This window comes from Micromesistius poutassou (assembly GCF_964030765.1).
Source record: "Micromesistius poutassou genome assembly, chromosome: 3".
Classification (NCBI taxonomy): domain Eukaryota; kingdom Metazoa; phylum Chordata; class Actinopteri; order Gadiformes; family Gadidae; genus Micromesistius; species Micromesistius poutassou.
In genome coordinates, this window is record NC_140273.1 from 22556447 (window position 1) to 22576574 (window position 20128).

The window sequence follows — 20128 nt, forward strand, 5'->3', positions numbered from 1 at the left end:
ACCTATAGGTTTAACTATTCAACCATGGCTGGGTCCGGAGATGTATGACATTAGTTGAGCCGCCTGTCACTCAAGTCGGTCCAGTGGGGGCGGGGTCTTCCGCCCCGGTATTCCAGAGTCCAGAGCGCGCGGAGCAGAGTCTGCTCTCCAACTGCTGCCGCGCGGTGCGCGTCCTCCTCCGACTGTTTCCAGCGTCGTTCCGATGTCTTCTCACGAATAAGTCATCGTAGTGTGGCGCTCGGTTCGCTGTCACTTTGTGATGGGTCAACACGGCGACTCTTAACTTCTGTGAGGATCTTCTAGTTTTTAGTTGTTGTTTTTTTCCCCCGTTCCGCGTGGATTAAAAGCCTCCCCCCTGTCCCTGATCTCATGTCTCTGAGCTGGCTGCTCCGCTGTGCGGTGCCGCCGAGGGACTGGTGACTCGGATCCAGCCGCAGCCGGAGCCCAGGAGCGGCGGTGCTTTCACGGCGGCTAGTCCCGGAGTCCCGAGCCGGACGGGAGGGTCCGCTCAACTCAAAGATGAGGAGGGAGCTGCCAGCCGCCGGCATCATGCTGTGCTGCTCATTAGCCCTGCTGCCGAGGTAGGCTGGGTCAAGTGTGTGCGTGTGTGTGCGTGTGTGTGTGTGTGTGTGTGCGTGTGTGTGTGCGTGCGTGTGTGTGTGTGTGTGTGTGTAGAATAGCCTAATCCAAATGATAATCTGAATAACAATATAAAACAAACACACATTGGATCATGCTCTTTGTGCAAATCTAGACGATCAAAAAACTTTGACTGTAAATAAATTTGAAATCCACAATTATGCAATTCGGTATGGACATATTTAGGTACATCATGCATACAGTCATACATAGGCTGACACGCATGCAGACGTGCAGTTACTGTGCTGTCAATCGCCCAGGAAACGAAAAGTACTTCCTAGTTTAGGTGTAAGTTGAACCACCTGTTTATTCTCATAAACACCATGAGATTCACCATGAGGCGTTATGGTTATCCTCATGGTAACCACACACACACACACACACACACACACACACACACACACACACACACACACACACACACACACACACACACACACACCAGTGTTTCCCCTATATGCATTCAGATTCGGATTGTCAGCGCCACAGCAAAAAAAAAAAAAATCAAAAAAATTTTTTTTTTTCATCTATTTTTTTCTAAGGCTTATGATAAATATCAAAGAAATAGCTGAAAATGAACATAAAATATGAACTTAGTTTCTGCCAAGTTCAAGGCCCATTGTCACAATGATCTGGTCTCAGCAGATACCTTGACTCTGTTGGTTCTTATGTCATATTTGGAAGCTCAATCTGTAAATTTCTCCCCAAAAAATCTCACCAGAAGTAACCATTTATGCCCCCGGACCCCCCTAGCGTTGCTAGGTTACCAACTCACAGCACCACTGCTACAACAAAAATCTAGGGGAAACACTGCACACACACTGCACACACACACACACACACACACACACACACACACACACACACACACACACACACACACACACACAATCCACACACACCTTGTGGCTGGTGGTCCCTTCGTCAGTCGTTGTAGTTGAAGGACACGCACTGAAAGGCCCTTAATCACGAAAAGAACGGCATCACAGACCTAGGATGTTACCCCGCGTAACGCGTCTTAACGGACACAGAATGGCTTTGTTGACGTTCATATGAAATTATTATTACATTGAATGAGGAAAAGGACTGCAAAAAACATCATGACATAAGTGTCTCAATAACACACTGCTGGTTTCAGAAGCTCTTCTTGATGGGAGACAGAAAAGAAGGAAACGAAAACAGAGAGAGAAATACATTTGAGTTTAGACGGAAGCGCCTGTTGAATTCAAATTCAGAATTCATCTCTGACCCTTGAAGAAGATTTGCTTAATCTTTGATATAATCCAGCAAATTTTCATCCCATCCTTCTCTAGTAAAGCTTTGTGTAAGTAAGCTCTTCACACTTCAATGGAAGTTTCCATTTGTGAATAGAGCCCAAAGCTCTCGCCAAAGGCTTACATAGTGGGAGTATTTATCATCATGCAACTTCAACAAAAAACATCTCAGGGTTAAGCTTAAAAGACACATCGCTACTTACAGACAGGAGGCCTGGGCATGGACGCTTCCTACATGTTTTTGATCATCCACTGATTTCTACACGCATGCAGTGGTGATGAAAATAATAAAGGAGAAATACTTCACGGTTTAAATTAGCAATATATTGCCAATGATTTACGGACGATAAAAATGGACATCACTGGTGTACAGAGAATACAGGGACAGTGATATGAGAAAAACACATGAACAAGAATATATGAGCTGTTTTATCTTATTTAATCCAAAAGTACCCTTTGAGTATTTTGTCACATTTCCAAATGGTTGTTTAAGAACAGTGAGTTGATAATTAATTGCACCCCTACCCGGAGAAACATAAGAGGTGAGAGTGGTTTTAAGGTGGACATCTGACGTAATGTTGGCATTTTATGTTCATGTTAGTCAATGTTTATGTTGGGAACATTGACCTGCAACATTCACTCATCCCTATCTCCATTTAGCAAACATCAAAACACACATCTATATTGTTATGCTACTCATTAATTCATTCATGTGTTATTATGTTTGAATGTTATTATTGGTAAAGTATAAATAGTAAACTAACACAACCACACACAAACACAGACACACACACACACACACACACACACACATTTAAAAGTATTTAAACAGCTCATAAAGAAAATGCTTTTTCAAATCTATGACGAGTTGTCGAGAAAGTCACAATCCGCAATCCCAGAGTCCGCACGGCACGGCGTCCTGACCGCGGGCGGCCGGCGGCCCAGCGCGGCTTCCCGCTGTCGTGCGTTTGTTCACCTCGTTGGTTCCAGGAGGATTATTATGTTTGATCTTTGAGGTAAACAGTGAGGGGCTTACCCTGCACGGCACAACGCGTCCTGCCCTACTGGCCTCTAGCGTGACACACGAGGACTCGCTCACACACACTATGTGGCCGGCCTATTAGAACGCGTTCTGCAAACTATGACGAGTTCCAATGTAGCGCTTCCAGAAATAAAGGCTGCGTTTCCCAACATAGTAGTATTTACCATGCTCTATTATTATTATCATCGTCATCATCATTGCAATTAATTATTATTATTGTTATTCAGATTAAAAAACAAGGTCCTTCTTTGACTCTCACATTTCACTGGACGATTTAAGGAGCCTCTTGGTTAGTATTTGGTTATACTGGTGATTTATCAGAATTCACAATACATGCACACACACACACAGTACCAAAAAGTCGGGCACATATCGATGCAGTGCACGTCTGCTTTTAGAGAGCAACCATTGCAGCCTTTTTTTAAATTAATATTTATAGGCAAGGCAAGGCAACTTTATTTATATAGCACTTTTCATACACAAGGCAGACTCAAAGTGCTTCACATATAAACAATGTCATACAATAAAAGAAAATAATAGATGAGTAAAAAAGTAAAATAAAGGCAAAGTAAAAAAAAAAAAAAAAGAATTTTAGAAAGTGCAATGTATTTAAGATCAACAGTCTCTGATACCCACGGACTCTGACCCGACCTAAAGGAACTTGGTCCTTACCCACGTCGGGACTCCGACCCGACCTAAAGGAACTTGGTCCTTACCCACGTCGGGACTCTCTGGGGTCTCTCTGGTAAAAATAGGCAAAGTTAGTAATAAAATAAAAAATAGATAGAAAATAAAGGCAAAGTTAAAAAAGCATTGTAGATTTAAGATTTAGCAGAAAGCCAAAGCAAACATAGAAGTCTTCAGTCTTGTTTTAAAAGCTGTCAGAGTTGGGGCAAGTTTTAAATTCTCAGGGAGTTTATTCCAGCTATTTGTTGCATAGTAACTTATAATATTATTATTTAATATTGAAAGTGACTGTGGCAAAAACGCTAAAACCACTAACCTGAACACCTGGGAGCTGTCACATTAAATTGGCACATGCTCACTACATCTTTCTACCACGTCTCCACGCATCCCTCAAAGCATTTTAAGCTGGCTTGATTGATCATCCTCCTGCAGAGTGCACAACCGGGCTCCTGAGATTAACGTTACTGTTGCCTGGACATGTTTATGATTGTCTGCCTTTCACTATGATAATGCCTTGTAAACAAACCCCTCCGTTTACCATAGCCAGATGTCCACTGGGAGTGTGGCGTGGTGACACTTCAGTGAGGTTATGGTCCCCTTCAGTAGTGGTGGATTTCATGATTCGTTTGAATGAATCAGTTCGCGTCGGTCAGTTCACCAAGAAGAGTCGTCCGTTCGTTTGTTTGTTTGTTCGTTCGTTCAGTCGCGTTTCCGGTAGTGGTGAATCATGATTCTCAGTCACCGAGTCGGTCAGACTCGGCTCCTCCCTAGTTCTCGTTCTCAAACGAATCACGATTGTGCAATGGTGCAAATGGTCATCAATCAACACAACATTAACTAAGTTCCTTTTAGCTGAGGAGCGCTTCATGTTAGAATCGGGATGTTATTCCCCGGCTGGCTCTCGTGACGTCTCAGTCCTCGAGTCTTCACCGCTAAACACAGTCAGTGAACGAACAGCGACTCGCGAGTCAGCGACTAGTGGGTGGAGCTGGGAGTCGAGTCTCGGAGAACGAACGATACGAACGAGATGAACTGAAACGGGGAATCAGGTCGGTTCGTTCATTGTTAAAGAGTCGTTCGTTCGAACTGATTCGTTCGCGAACGAGCCACCACTACCCTTCAGTTCTATTCACCACTCTCTGACAGATGACAGTGGGTCGCTCTGGTCCCTTCTCACGTTCAGATTGAAGTGGCCAATCAGTGCTTGGCAATGCTACAGCAACAACAGAACAATAACCCTCTTACTGGACAGAGAAACATGCTGGACAAACACAACGTACGTGAGCAAACATGTTGGAACTGCTTTTGTTTTCATGCATCTCAACCATGTCAAACCAACAAACCACAACGCCTTTGGTAGTACCTCCACGTGAGGTGTGTGGGTGCGTTTGTGACACGCTGATTTAAAAATGATGTTGACATTAAGTGAAGCGGTTTTGAGTTTGTGTTCGCGTGTTAAAATCCATTGTGCTTGCTGAAGGCAACGTTCAACCTCGTACACATTACAGCGCTTAGGGTCTCCCACCCTGTAATGTCAAACACACCTAGAGGACTCCGCAGACATCATTATGTCCATTGCCAGGTTCAATCCAGAACACTGTCCATCATTCTGTCATTCATGAAGTAGAACAAAGAAGAAACATTTGTAATAGTATTTGTAATAGTAGTACATGTCTGGATACATTATTGTTTTCCAAACGACAGGGACTGTGCACTGAATGACTCAACGCGTGATGAGATTGTAGTGTGGGCACAAAATGTACAACAAAAAATATAGTAACCGAAAAGGTGGAAAATGTTATGGAAACACACTGTCACTGTCTTTTCTTTTCTTTTAACATGAAGTAAAAAAGATTGTACAATAGTTGTATATTCACAACCTTTCTGAGGTAAACATCGCAATCAGATGAACCAGGCTGAGAACAGAGTAGTAAACATCGCAATCAGATGAACCAGGCTAAGAACAGAGTAGTAAACATCGCAATCAGATGAACCAGGCTAAGAACAGAGTAGTAAACATCTCAATCAGATGAACCAGGCTAAGAACAGAGTAGTAAACATCTCAATCAGATGAACCAGGCTAAGAACAGAGTAGTAAACATCGCAATCAGATGAACCAGGCTAAGAACAGAGTAGTAAACATCTCAATCAGATGAACCAGGCTAAGAACAGAGTAGTAAACATCTCAATCAGATGAACCAGGCTAAGAACAGAGTAGTAAACATCGCAATCAGATGAACCAGGCTAAGAACAGAGTAGTAAACATCGCAATCAGATGAACCAGGCTAAGAACAGAGTAGTAAACATCTCAATCAGATGAACCAGGCTAAGAACAGAGTATTCCTCTGGAACTCTGGCCTGACGAGCCAGACCCACAGCAGTTAAACGTGCTGCCTCTAGGGGGGGCGTCTAGATTTCTAGGCTAACAGAATTGAGTCCTAACTATACAACAGTTTTTTCTAAGATAAACAGGTTGGTGAGTTTGTTACAGTTGGACGCTAAAAGACAAGATGTTGTCCGTGTAGCGGTGACAAGAGATTGGCCCAAAATGTATTCTGATGTGGCCGAGGGGAAGTGTAGGGCATGTATAGAGAAAATAAGATGTGACTGTGACAGACCCCTGTGGGTCCCCACACTACAGGGGCAGATGGAGAGACTCCCCGAAATCTACAGCAATGCTTCCGTTGGAGAGGTCGTAGGAGAACCAATCCAGCGCCTTTTGATTTAGATAACTCGATCGATAGTTTGGAACGCAACACTTTGGTAAAGCGGCACCAAAATGGGCCGCTTATTGTTTGTGGTTGATCTCTCTCCCTTCACTACCTTATTCTTAACGGTCTTCAATCTTATTTTTCTAAGTTTCAATGAGCCAATCAAAAGAGACAAAGCTCTTGTTGTCCAGCAGTCTGCTCTGACATGGAGGGACATGACGTTCAGTATTCTGGTCTCCTTTAAAGGACATACATTTTTCAACGTTGTCCCTATTTTGCAATATTTCTGTGTTGAAGGGACTAATGCGACGCAATCCATGATTGAAATGTGTCCAGTATTGGGCGAGACGGCTGCAGCCATAACTCTGACAACGGGCTGCAGTGCGGCGCCAGTCGGTGAGCTGTCCTCTAAAAGGGCCGATCCCGTTTGTTTGTGTCCAACCGAGTCTGGAGCCTCAGGTGACTTTGGTTGGAAGATTAAATGTTAAATGTTAAATGATCAACATGTACTGTATGCACTAGTCCACTTACACAGCACTCACAGTTATTAATTATATATCTCCTAAATGCTCCTGCTGGCGGGTGGCTGGGACGTCCGTCCGGTGGATCAGCGGGCCGTCTCGTAGCCGGCGTGGATCCCGGACTAGACCCCAAACGATCTGAATGTAGGGCCCAGGTTGAAGAACCCTGAAGTAAATGAACATTTCTGACAGAGTACATAAAGCTGGAATCAGGTAACCGTTGAGCGTGTTGTTTCCGTTGCCGTCCTACAGGGGTAGCAAACATGATCAGATGCGAACAAGAGCTGTTGAAGAGAACCGTCCCCGTCGTTGTCGTCGTCTCTGGTCTCGTATACGCTGTTCATACACTGTCCACCGCCCTTCTCTTCTCCTGAACCCGTTGAGGCAACACAACGGGTCGAGGCCTGAGGCTAAAGGGGTTGAGGAGCAGAGAGCAAAGTTTGGGAAAGCTGAGGAAGAGGTGGAGCCGTACGCTAGAACGGTAAGAAAGAGAGCGAGGCAGACGGAAGTGTAGAGTGGGAGCACTAGTGCGGGCTAAGCAGCTTAGTAGCTGTTGATCTAAGACATCTGTGCTCTCGAGTTAAGGGCCAAGGAACCTTTTAGCGCTCTCTCCAACTGTGTGTGTGTGTGTGTGTGTGTGTGTGTGTGTGTGTTTGCACACACACAACATAGTAACAGAGAGATGACAGAGGGATACAAATTCTAATCTGAAGCAACATGGTCTGTGTGTGATCATTATGGTCTGTGGGTGGGTGGAGGGTGCAGGGTGGGGGTGGAGGGTGGGGGTGCAGGGTGGGGGTGGAGGGTGGGAGTGGAGGGTGAGGGTGGAGGTGGAGGGTGGGGGTGCAGGCTGGAGGGTGGGGGTGCAGGCTGGAGGGTGGGGGTGCAGGGTGGAGGGTGGAGGGTGGGGGTGCAGGGTGGAGGGTGGAGGTGCAGGGTGGGGGTGGAGGGTGCAGGTGCACTCTCTTACAGGTGGACCATTTATGCTTGTTTCCATGCAGGCTGTCAGGCTGTCACCCTGCAGCCTGGTCTACACACAGAGAGTGAATGAAGTTTAGATTATTTTATACGTTTGTATAAAATAAAACAGAAACACTTTGTGTGGCTTGTGCTGTTTAGGCGGGCGCCTCCGTTGTAGAGTGTAGACCCTGATCTGAGTCACTGAATGTCACTGAGTGGATGCATAAGACGAGCGCATCAGCATCAAATGATCTGGTTGATTGTCGCTACCAACAAGAAATAATGCATTTCTTGTTGCTGTTCATACAAACATCTTTTTTTTTTAACTTGCTTGGTACTGGAATTCTACCGAGCATACTGCGAGTTCTATTCAATAACACGCAAGTTTAAGCAAGCACTCCGATTGGTCAATTCCCGTTCTCGAGCGTGTTTAAACGCCCGGTGAAAGAACGGACAAAAAGAGCGCGCCTAATTACAGAAAGTATCGCTACTAGTTTCCATAACAACGTTCAACTGACCGAGAGGCGGCTATCGTTACCATAGGAACTATTTTCTGATGGAGATGAACCCGGGCAGAAAGCTTGCATTTGAGGGCAAATTAACCCACAATATGAACATATTATACAATATTGTTGATAATGAAGATGGTTTGTGTTATTGAATCACAATCTTACACTCGGTGGCGTTCTTGAATGTCATTACTTGAAGCACAGGACTTCAGAACTTGGCACCAGCGCCTCGTTCCTACATCTGTGCTTTGCGTACCAACAATGACATTCAAGAACGCCATCGAGTGTAAGATTTCTTAAGAGCGTTACACAATGACTCCCCTGTCACCACAGTCCACTTCCAGCAGAACTTATTATGTATGAACATCAACATCTGGAACGGGATCCTACGTGAAACACTAGTACCTAGTAGATACACCTGTCGTTTGAACTAATACTACTAACTAACGACTAACTAACGCCACTCACTAAATAGTTCTCAGTGATCCTGGATGGTCATCTTTGCTCACTTTGTTTCCGTCAATCGTCTATTTCAGTGGAAATCACTGCAAGGAGCTGGACCACGGAGCCAGGGGTCGGCCCGTCCCCATGTCCCCCTCAGACTTCTTGGACAAACTCATGGGCAGGACATCTGGATATGATGCCAGGATAAGACCAAACTTTAAAGGTACTTCTGTAACTGGTACAATTGAAGTTACTGTTGTTGTTTGGGCTGTCTCTCTCTGCTTGACTCTATGCATGACTGAAGGTCTAGTAAAGGTATTATGTCAGAGATGATTATACTGAGGTCTACGAATGTTCGTTTCTGTTTTGGTACTAGAGATTATTTTTCTATTTTCCCCCCCACCACCACTTTCAACGACACTGTGGCTGGTTGTCTACAGTATGGACGCCCACTGATCCACATGAGCTGAAATAGTTCAAATCGGACGTCTGTGATGCCCCTCTGAAATGTGGAATGCAAGAGAAATCATTTCATGAATATTAAGCAAGGGCAGAGATTATTTTTTTTTTATTTTTTTTTTTTATTGTGATTATACCATGGGTGATTTTTTTAATTAAAAAAAAAAAAAAAAGTATCCTGATTTGCCTTTTAAATCTCTGTCCCTTCTCTGCTCGCTCTGTCACAGGTCCAGCGGTCAACGTGTCCTGTAACATTTTCATTAACAGCTTTGGTTCAATTGCTGAGACTACAATGGTACGTAACAGTCACAGCTCAAATAAGCATTTGTTAAGGCTGATTGTACATGGAATTGACCGTGTTTTAATTGACCTTGTTTACCTCCAGAAAGCTGGTCAATAACACATTTGACTTTGTTTGTACAATATATTTATTTCCTAATATTCTTCCTGAAGATATATATCTGCATCATGACACCTCTGCTTGCCGAGTGATTGTGTGGTCGGGGCTGAATGCCTGTTTAATACGTCATACACAATGTGTATGATCATGCTCCAATTTTGTTTAGCAACTTTAGCTACCAAACGAGACAGCCAGAGGGGCCTATGTCCAAAACAAAGGGCTCTGAAGGCAGTGCTGACCTTCTGGTAGCAGTGCGTCAAATAAACACTAGAAAATGGACATAGGTATATGTAACATTTCCACATTCAGATATCTAAAACCGACTACAGGTAACGAATGGTCTGTTGCATTTGGTCGATGTCAACATATGCCCTTTGGCGCCTGACTTAATCCAGTAGCGATCCTATTCATCATATGAACGTACAATATCGATCTAGCTTGCTCTAATGTGCGACTTTGACAAGTGGCTTGTGCCGTACGACCCCACACGCCATCGGCATGGCTTCCCTTTTTTTTTTTTTTAAATGGGTCAGCTCTTATTTCATTGTACAGCTGCGTTACACATTGATTCACTCTCTCTCTCCTCTCACCCACACGCTAACCAGGGCCCATCTGGGAGCTGCCCCTCCTCCCCGTGCACCACACTCTGAATCAGAGCCCCCTCATGCGTGGGATGAAGGATTGTTGTTGGTTTTTTTTCCCCCCTGCAGAGGAACGGCTGGCTGATTAAATCACTGTATCAATTTAGAGTTAACAAATCAGCGTTAGGGATCCCAGAGACGTACAAAAAGACTGAATACACTAATGTCTGAATGTCTAAATCTCAACAAACACTCGGGTGATTTTGGTGTGGACAAAGTCTGAGATAGTTTCCACCAATATACACAATGGAGTCAGTTAAATCTGTATTATATACAGTCTGTGTCAGGTCAGTTTTCCCTGTGTTAAATACAGTATATGTGTGTTACACCCACACATTAGAGCTCCATTGGCAACGCAGGTCTCTACCTTCACTTTGCTGTTGGGGAGACACACTTCTGGAGAGCAATTTAATCCATTAGGAACGTTTAGAAACCTGAGACGTCTCCTGTTCGTTCCTCTTTAGTCAGGTCATTCTTTAGGGAAGGGAACTTTGTCATGTTCCTGTTGTGTAGAAAATGTCACCGACTGATGGCTTTTAGAGGAGGGCTGCCATCCAACACTCTCCTGGGCAGGACACCGTAGACCACCTCAGGACCCGTCCTGGTCCTCTGTCCTGGGCAGGACACCGTAGACCACAGGACCCGTCCTGGTCGTCTGTCCTCAGCAGGACACCGTAGACCTCAGGACCCGTCCTGGTCCTCTGTCCCCAGCAGGACACCGTAGACCTCAGGACCCGTCCTGGTCCTCTGTCCCCAGCAGGACACCGTAGACCACAGGACCCGTCCTGGTGATCCAGTCTCTCACACGCGGTATCAGAGTGTGAAGCGGCTGAATATCCGATGTATTTGTAAATAACACCTTAAAGTGGAAATGAGGCAGTCAAATAAAACTAGATGTCAATACGACAATTCACCATGACGTCACACTGTGTTCCTCCGGGTGGCAAAAGCCGATGCGTTCTCCGATGGCACCACTAGTAAACAAAGCCTTCCACCATCGAGAAAACAGAGTCAATGGCTTGAATTAATGATTTTCACCTCTTCGGGGTGCTACGGGACGTCTCATTAATATATATATATATATATTGTGACTATGTGACTGTGTTTACAGCCGGCTGGATGGCTTCTGGTCAGTGGTAGCCGCTCGCGTTCTGCCCCCCCGGAAGTGTCCTTACGGCGATTGTTTACTAACATTCTGAAATGCCGTATAGCACTAGTTAAATATTTAAATTGACCATAAATACAAATAAAGTCGGAAATATGACCCGTTATTCAGAATAAAGCACAAACAAGTTGCATTAGTTCTAATGTTTTCCGCCTGTGCGCCGCCACCTTTGTGTTCAGAACGTGATGACGTCACCAGAATGGTTGGTACAAACGTCCTGTGTTGTTTACGTAGCGGCGGTCAGCCTCACAGCTGGGCTACCACGCCGCCTTACAGTTCGTTCATTTCATGATAATTGTCGTGCCATTTGGGTGTGCACGTGAATATGCGAAAATAGTGCCACAGACGGTGTTTGCAAATGGATTATTTCCGTAAACAATGGATTATTTTGGCGATGGATTAGAAATGATCAAGAGCATGGAGCGAGCTAGTCTGCAAACAAGACCATCTTCAAACAGTGAGTGCACTCATTTCTCTGTTTTGCAAACATGTGGACTACACACAGCAGAACAAAGCCAACGCAAAAACCAGTATTATGGAGATTGCAATACACTTCGGTAACAGACGTTTCCAGGGCTGCCACTTTTGGGTTTTTGCCGGAGTGAGATTCTGTAGAATCTTGTAATGCATCATACCTTATAGCAGGTCGGGATTGTTGACGGGGGGGGGATTGGGATTGTTGACTGGGGGGGGGGGGGGATGGGGGGGGTGGGGGGGGGGGGGGGGGGGGGCGATCGGGATTGTTGGACGATCGGGATTGTTCTGGGGGGGGGGGGGGGGGGGCTTGGGGATTTGGATAATCGTGACACGTAGCATAATCTCGAAATGTTGACTTGGCGCATACCCACTTGGCAGGACAATCACAAATTGACCATTTCTCTTACAGTAGTAGAAGCTACCTCTCGTTCCTCTGCCTGGCGAGCGCGTTTCTGCGCTCTGTCTCTGCGCATAAGAGCAGCGCCCGGGTCCGGTTTGACAGGTCTGTCCGTGTCTCCAGCACTATAGCTATTATATATTATATATATTATATATTATAACTGCAGCCACTAGAATTAAAAACTGTTGGCACAGCATCTGGCTTCAGGCGATTGGTGGATCGGCGAACAAATCTCCCATCTTCAGCAAAATCTCCCTCTTGGACGTAATCAGACTCTATAAAGCGGTCGCTACAGACTCTCCGCCCTGGTCCCATTGGGGGGGCTGAGGCGTTTCAATGCAGCTAACCATCTCCGGAGCAGTTTATGCTTGTTGACTGGAATAACATGAAAATGAACTAATTTACCGCTCTCTTTTACCCGATAATATTCGTTTGGACAGCCAGGGGCGATACAAAATGACCCCCCCTGTTCTTTTTCGAAGATCTGCCATGTTTATTTGACAGTCAGCGAGCAAGCACAAACAAACGCCGACCATTCTGATGACGTAGCGCCTGCGTTTTTAAAACATGGCCGCGCCCTAGTGGCGAAAGTCGTTGTCAACATGTCATTTTCCAGTGAAACTACTTGAATTTCAGGTTTAATGAAAATCCATGTATTTCCAAAAGTGAAAAAGCAACCAAAAAATGGTCACAGTCCTCATTGCTTCATTTCCCCTTTAAACCTCCTCCCCAACCAGTAGCACCACAAGCAGAACTGAACTCAGTGGGAGACACTTAAATATGTACGGTAACTAACTACGTTCTCTTGTCATTGTTTTGATTAACAAACCCGGCGGAAATGACATAGAATACCTGGTTAAATATTAGCTTGTTGTCCTTTAAATGATTCATATAATTACATAATTGCATTTAAGAAGACTGCATAGTGAATTCAGATTTGTGTATTATTGACCAAAATACACATAGCTATTAGTATATGTTACCTGAAAGGAGAAATAGACAATCGGACGCTATATCAAGTGTTAGTGAAGGCGGAACGTGGAATCCAAACGACAGAGCGATGATGCAGACCGATAGAGGGAAGGTGGGTGGAGCAGAGGGAGAGGGGGGTCTGTGTGAGCCGTGTGTCACGTGGCAGGGCTTACACCGGGCCTCTCCTCTGCACCATCTGGCTGTTCATCTCCCTCCCCCCCCCCCCCCCCCCCCCGCTGTGAGCTCCTCTCACAGGCGACACCGCCCCGGACTGCGGGGGGGGTTCCTTGCGTACCGCCGGCGGCTTCTTCCACGCACCAACATGGACTCAGCAGTGCAACTCAGAGAGGGTCACGCCCCGTCCAGCCACATCAGCCTCACCCTCGCCCCCGACACACACACCCGGGCTAGTCCTCAGAACATGAGAACCGTCTCCTCTGTTCTTCAAGAGCATCCCGCCCTGAGATCATTTGTCAAAATGACACGAGAACACAAGAAATGTTCTCACAAGAACATTGAGCCTGAGTGCACCCTCCCCCGGGTGTAGAGCGCTCGCGTCTTTTTGGAATCCATGTTCAGTTTGAACGTACTTTGCAAAATGTCTAATAACAACGACCAAAGTGCCATATTGCCGTTGTCTGAATTTGGGTTGACGTAAAGGCAGAGACAGAGACACAATGGTTTCATTCTGACTCGTTTGTCTCAGTGAGGTCAGGGGAGAGGGAGATGGTGGTTTTGTCCCCCAGACCTGGATCACAGAACCTAGTTACAGTTCCAAGGACCTCCAGGGCTCTGTGGACACTTTAAGAAAGCCTTCCAAGACACCTCTTCCAGGCTTTTATTGAACAGTGTGTAATATTACGTTACGTTTTTATTAGCTAATGTGTTTTATGTCCTGTATTTGTTTGGCCCATGAAGCGCTCTGTGACTTGTTTTCTATGGAAGGTGCTATACAAATGCATTTCGTTTGCTTGCTTACTTTGAGAGAGAGTGCAGTTAGGTCATGTCAGCAGTGCTGGGAGACAGAGCTGTGCTGGTAGCCAGGCCTGTGGTTCTCTGCGTGTGTTCATGTGAACTGGTGTGCAGAGTACGCCGAGGCATTTAGCACAGAGGGGGGTATTACCGAACACAGCCCCTCACAACAAAACAGAGCCTTGTGCCAAACTCCTCACGGGATGAGTTTTAAAAGGTAGCCGTCTTCAAAAACCAAATCAATGGACAGAGATTGTCATCTTGGCTTCATCTTTACTCCCAAATAAAGACAGAAGGAGAGAGAGAGAGAGATAAGAAAGCCTATTTTCTGATGCAAAAACAAAAGGTTTCTTCTCGTACTGTAACACCAACACCTGTCACTAAAAGGATGTATTTATGTATTTCTTTACTTCTACTTTCTAAACCGAACTGCCTAAAAATAGGCCAGTGCCAACAGACTCCCAGCAGAAACTGTCATGCATACAATCCTGCACAAATGTGTGGTGAAATGTGAACTTGAACGGGCCGTGTTCCAGAGTGATGAGCCTCTGTGGGTCTTGACAGAATACCACCAGCTTTTAAAACCCCAGGGTTACAACATTTGCAAAGCTTCCGGAAGCCACTGACCTTATATTATATGCAATGCTAGTGATGCTCCACTGAACAATCGGGCGTGCTCGTAAATATGTCTGAGTGCATGTTTTCTTATTTATTTACAAAACAGTTCCAAAACAAAAATTCAGAGAATCCTCCAACTAAAGACAATGTGTGAACACTTAGATAAAATGACGTGTAGAGGCAGGAACACAGGGTCGTTACACAGGTACACGGACACACACACATGTACTGCACACAAAGGAAGCACAAAGGGGTTTTAAATTATTATAATGCAAGACAAATGTTACTCACAAAACGCAATCTATGGATGGAAATAGGAATAAAAATTAAAAAAAACATACATTTCCACCTAGAAATATCATCAAATTGCATAACGCAATTAATGCAGGTTTTATTGATTCATTGTACTTAATTGTGTAGCATGTACTTAATTGTGTTGTGCATGCATGTTGTGTAGCATGTACTTAATTGTGTTGTGCATGCATGTTGTGTAGCATGTACTTAATTGTGTTGTGCATGCATGTTGTGTAGCATGTACTTAGTTCTGTAGCATCTGCAGTAGCTAGCTATCACTGCTGTACACGGGGAATGGGGTCAGCCTGGAGATTGTCAGTACTTACTTGGTTCTATGAACGTCTTTACTGTACCGACGGCGATATATTGTTTCTCTTCTTGTGACAAATGTACTTATTGTAAGTCGCTTTGGATAAAAGCGTCTGCTAAACGCTCTAAATGTAAAATGTAAATGTAATGCATAAACACCATTCAGCTATTTATGACTGTCAGTCCCTTCATTGGGCTCTCAGAGCCCACTGGTTCACTTCATGTGCCTCTGGTATCAATAGGGCGACGCTCTGACGGTCTCTCCCTCCAGGACTACCGCGTGAACATCTTCCTGAGGCAGCAGTGGAACGACCCGCGGCTGGCCTTCACCGAGTACCCGGACGACTCCCTGGACCTGGACCCCTCCATGCTGGACTCCATCTGGAAGCCTGACCTCTTCTTCGCCAACGAGAAGGGGGCCCATTTTCATGAAGTCACCACGGATAACAAACTTCTCAGGATATTTAAGAATGGCAACGTTCTTTACTCGATTAGGTAAAAGGGGGGCGGGCGTCGTGTGCCGTTGAATAATGTCTGCGCTGCGAGTGTTCTCCTGCAACGTGTTGTTGGGTTTGCCGTAGGCTCAGCTTGTATGTAACAGGATCTCTTCCGATGACATCATTACTTTCAAGGCTCACATTTTAGGGAAATATAAAAAAACTACATTTCCTGCATAAATTAGCAATACATAGCAGTTAATTTAGTCAAATCAGTAAAGGAATTTACTGAATATCAGAAACATGCAACTTCAAAAACGATGCATGCAAATACAGTAATCAATAGAACAATACAAGACAATAGACTTGACTTGGCAATGAATATTAGAAAAGACATTACTACTTAAGTAACTTAAGAGTTTAAAGTGTGTTGGGAAGTGGCGCTGCCATTATTTCTGTGTCAGTGTTTTACCCAGTTGGTTGAGAGACGTCTGAAGCTGTTGAAATCATACAAAGATTAAAATGAGATGCTGCATACTTCCCCCGCACATTAATGACTTCAACCATTTCTAATGCATCATGGAAATAAGCGGAAATTGTAGTTGCAGTTAGTTAAAACATGTCTGTTCATAATGGTAAATGGTCCTCATTTATATAGCGCTTTTATCCAAAGCACTTTACAGTGTTGTCTGACATTCACCCATTCATGCACACATTCACCCACCGACGGCGGAGTCGACCACGCAGGGCGACAGCCAGCGGGTCAGGAGCAGTCAGGGTGAGGGTGACGTCTCGCTCAGGGACACCGCGACACTCAGCTAGGAGGAGGAGGAGCCGGGGATCGAACCAGCGACCTTGTGGTTACCAGCCGACCCGCTCTACCTCCGGAGCTAACGCTTTGACCCCCTTCACTCATGACATTAACATTCATTTTGGGGAATCGGATATCGCTAAAACGCATTAAAAAGCCAGCTGTAAAGGGGCTCTTCATGTCAATCTTTTTAGCATTGGGCTGTCCTGTGGGGACCAGTGCAGTGCAGAGAGCAGAGCTGGTAGTACTAGTACACAGTGTAGCAGAGCTGATGGTAGTAGTACACAGTGTAGCAGAGCTGGTAGTAGTAGTACACAGTGTAGCAGAGCTGGTAGTACTAGTACACAGTGTAGCAGAGCTGATGGTAGTAGTACACAGTGTAGCAGAGCTGGTAGTACTAGTACACAGTGTAGCAGAGCTGGTAGTACTAGTACACAGTGTAGCAGAGCTGGTAGTATTAGTACACAGTGTAGCAGAGCTGGTAGTAGTAGTACACAGTGTAGCAGAGCTGGTAGTAGTAGTACACAGTGTAGCAGAGCTGGTAGTACTAGTACACAGTGTAGCAGAGCTGGTAGTACTAGTACACAGTGTAGCTGAGCTGGTAGTACTAGTACACAGTGTAGCAGAGCTGGTAGTAGTAGTACACAGTGTAGCTGAGCTGGTAGTAGTAGTACACAGTGTAGCAGAGCTGGTAGTAGTAGTACACAGTGTAGCAGAGCTGGTGGTAGTAGTACACAGTGTAGCTGAGCTGGTAGTAGTAGTACACAGTGTAGCTGAGCTGGTAGTACTAGTACACAGGGATGTCACGATACCAGAAATTTAGTAGTCGATACCAATACCAGTGATTCTCGATACCCAATTCGATACCACGGTCAAAAACAAAACAATAAATCCCATGTACTTCAACATACACTCATTTATTAAAAACATTTAAACATTACAAAAAACAGTGGCACTGGCATGTAGCCTGCAAGTAATGAATAAAAATAAACCACTATTAACAATACAAAAAAAGAACAGTGGCATGTAGCGTTCAAGTAATAAAAAATAAATAAAAAAATACGTGCTGAAAGCAGGCAGTCATGCAGCTATGCGGCTCGCGTTTACACTTGCGTGCATGGTGGGGTTTTAAACATAACTTCCAACCTAATATTAAGTAATATAACGCAGGTGCGCAAGGCAGCCACAGGAGACGCCAACATTGTTTTCAACCGTTCGGTACCGCGCTGTATTAATTACCACGTTTTGAAAAGAAAAAGTATTTGAAGCGAATAAGCAACGCTGTTTTTGATTTGTTTATTTTGTTTTGAACGAATAGTTTTGGATGCATGCACCGCTTTGAGTTGGTTTGTTACTTTGAAATTGCATACGCTCGCAACACACGCACACGCGCACGCACACATTCACCGCCGCACCCACTACAACCTGCCGGTCTTCAATCAAAACAACATCAAGTAAGTGATGCCGAACGCAGTCGTACCATGCGTGTTTAGAAGCGCAACACTGAAACGGGTCCCGTCTGAAACAGCCGCGCGGCGCAGCGTTCCAAACGCAAAGTACTTCCAGACGCGACTCTTGCTATTCTTTTTATCGACGAGTCGAGGCGGAGCCGTCGCACTCGCTGCAGCTGCAGTTGCCGTCTTCCATGTTCCCGTGTAGGTGTATATAGGCTACTATATGCTGCCCACGTGACGTCCGGAGGAATTGCATCCTCGGTACCTACGGTACTAAGAAAAACGAGTACCGTCACGTTTTTAGAATTTTGGTATCGACTTGGTACCGAAGTATCGGTTCTTGTGACACGACAGCCCTAGTGTAGCAGAGCTGGAGGTTGGTGGACGGTATATCAACCAGTAGGTACGGCGGAGCGGCGGAGGTGGTGGGTGTTAATGGTGGCTTGTAGCCAATATACCAGACAGTTGACACACAGTTATACTGATACTGAACACATAGTGTTCATACTGAGTCAACGCAGAGTGGCCAAACAATGTTTAAAACAAGACGGGTACGACGACCAGTTTTGGCACAGTGGATGATATTAATGTTACTCTAGCTACTAGATAGAGACCCCCGACAGGTAGAGTACATTACAATAGGAAGGAGGTCATACTTTTTGGTAGAATTAAATATTAATATATTGCTAGTTCCTAGAATAAGAAGGCTGTTATCACACATGTCTTCTTTCTGTTTACCGAGCTTCTGTCCTTGGTGTCTTTTCCAATGCCCTGCCGTATCTTTGTCGTCCTCTCCGTCAGGCTCACACTGACCCTGTCGTGCCCCATGGATTTGAAGAACTTCCCGATGGACGTCCAGACGTGCATTATGCAACTGGAGAGCTGTAAGTGAATGGATAAATACACACAGACACTAGACATGCATGCCTACACGCACACACACACTGGCTCGCACCAGTGTTGTGCAAGTTCACACTTGAACTAGTTCAAAGTTCAGTTCATACAAAAGAAAATTAATAAATTCACGTTCATAGTTCACCAATTCAGTTTTGAACTAGTTCATGTTCAGTTCATTAACAGTTTTTTTAGAAACCAAAGAAAAACTGTTGGAGTGAGTATTCTGTGCTTATCTTTTAAAATTAATCCTCTCCATTACCTGCTGCCCATCACTACAATCTCAGATTGTTGTGGATATTAATTAATAAACATGTCATCTGGACCTAAGCATCAAATCAGAATGTCACAAAATCTGAACTAGTTCAAGTTCAAGTTCAAAGTTCATAGAAAAATTAACTTGTTCAATGAACTAGTTCTTTTGAACTAGTTCATGCACAACACTGGCTCGCACACACACACACACACACACACACACACACACACACACACACACACACACACACACACACACACACACACACACACACACACACACACACACACACACACACACACACACACTCACACTCTCTCGCAAACACACACACACACACACACACACGCACACACACACTCGCAAACACACACTTACACATGTATGCACAGATATTTTCACATAACATTATCTGTCTAAATATTGTATATACAGTATATATATTTACACTATATATAAAGTGATTTATTTAGTTTGTTTGTGTTGTATTGGTGTTACTGAGCTGGAGGGCAGTGACAGTAATAACAGTAACAGTAATAGTCCTATATAGTGCCCTATTTTGGGCATTTTATATTTAAATTTAGGGCATTTAACAGACCAAAGCAACTAACAATAAGTGCATTTGTCAGAGAAAAGAGAAACAATATATATCGCTGTCGTTACAGTAAAGATATTTATAGAAACGAGTGCTTACCATTTACGATTCCTCGGTTAGAAATTTTCTTCACTATTTTGTAACGCTGTCCATAATGTGAGTGTACAAATCTGGTTCCTATATATAG

At 44.6% G+C, this 20128-nt stretch overlaps 1 protein-coding gene across 1 annotated transcript in view; it reads left to right on the forward strand.

Annotated features, from left to right (window-relative positions):
- Positions 1–277: 277 nt before the first annotated feature.
- The window catches only part of glra3 (glycine receptor, alpha 3), a gene marked incomplete at its 3' end in the record, with an annotated part of 41446 nt that continues 21595 nt past the window's right edge, over positions 278–20128 (forward strand). Inside the window, exons 1-5 of the mRNA XM_084466046.1 lie at positions 278–581; positions 8880–9010; positions 9474–9541; positions 15766–15989; positions 18998–19080. Of these exons, the coding sequence (XP_084322172.1) occupies positions 520–581; positions 8880–9010; positions 9474–9541; positions 15766–15989; positions 18998–19080 (568 nt within the window). The 5' untranslated portion in view covers positions 278–519. The remainder of the gene's footprint in view (positions 582–8879; positions 9011–9473; positions 9542–15765; positions 15990–18997; positions 19081–20128) is intronic.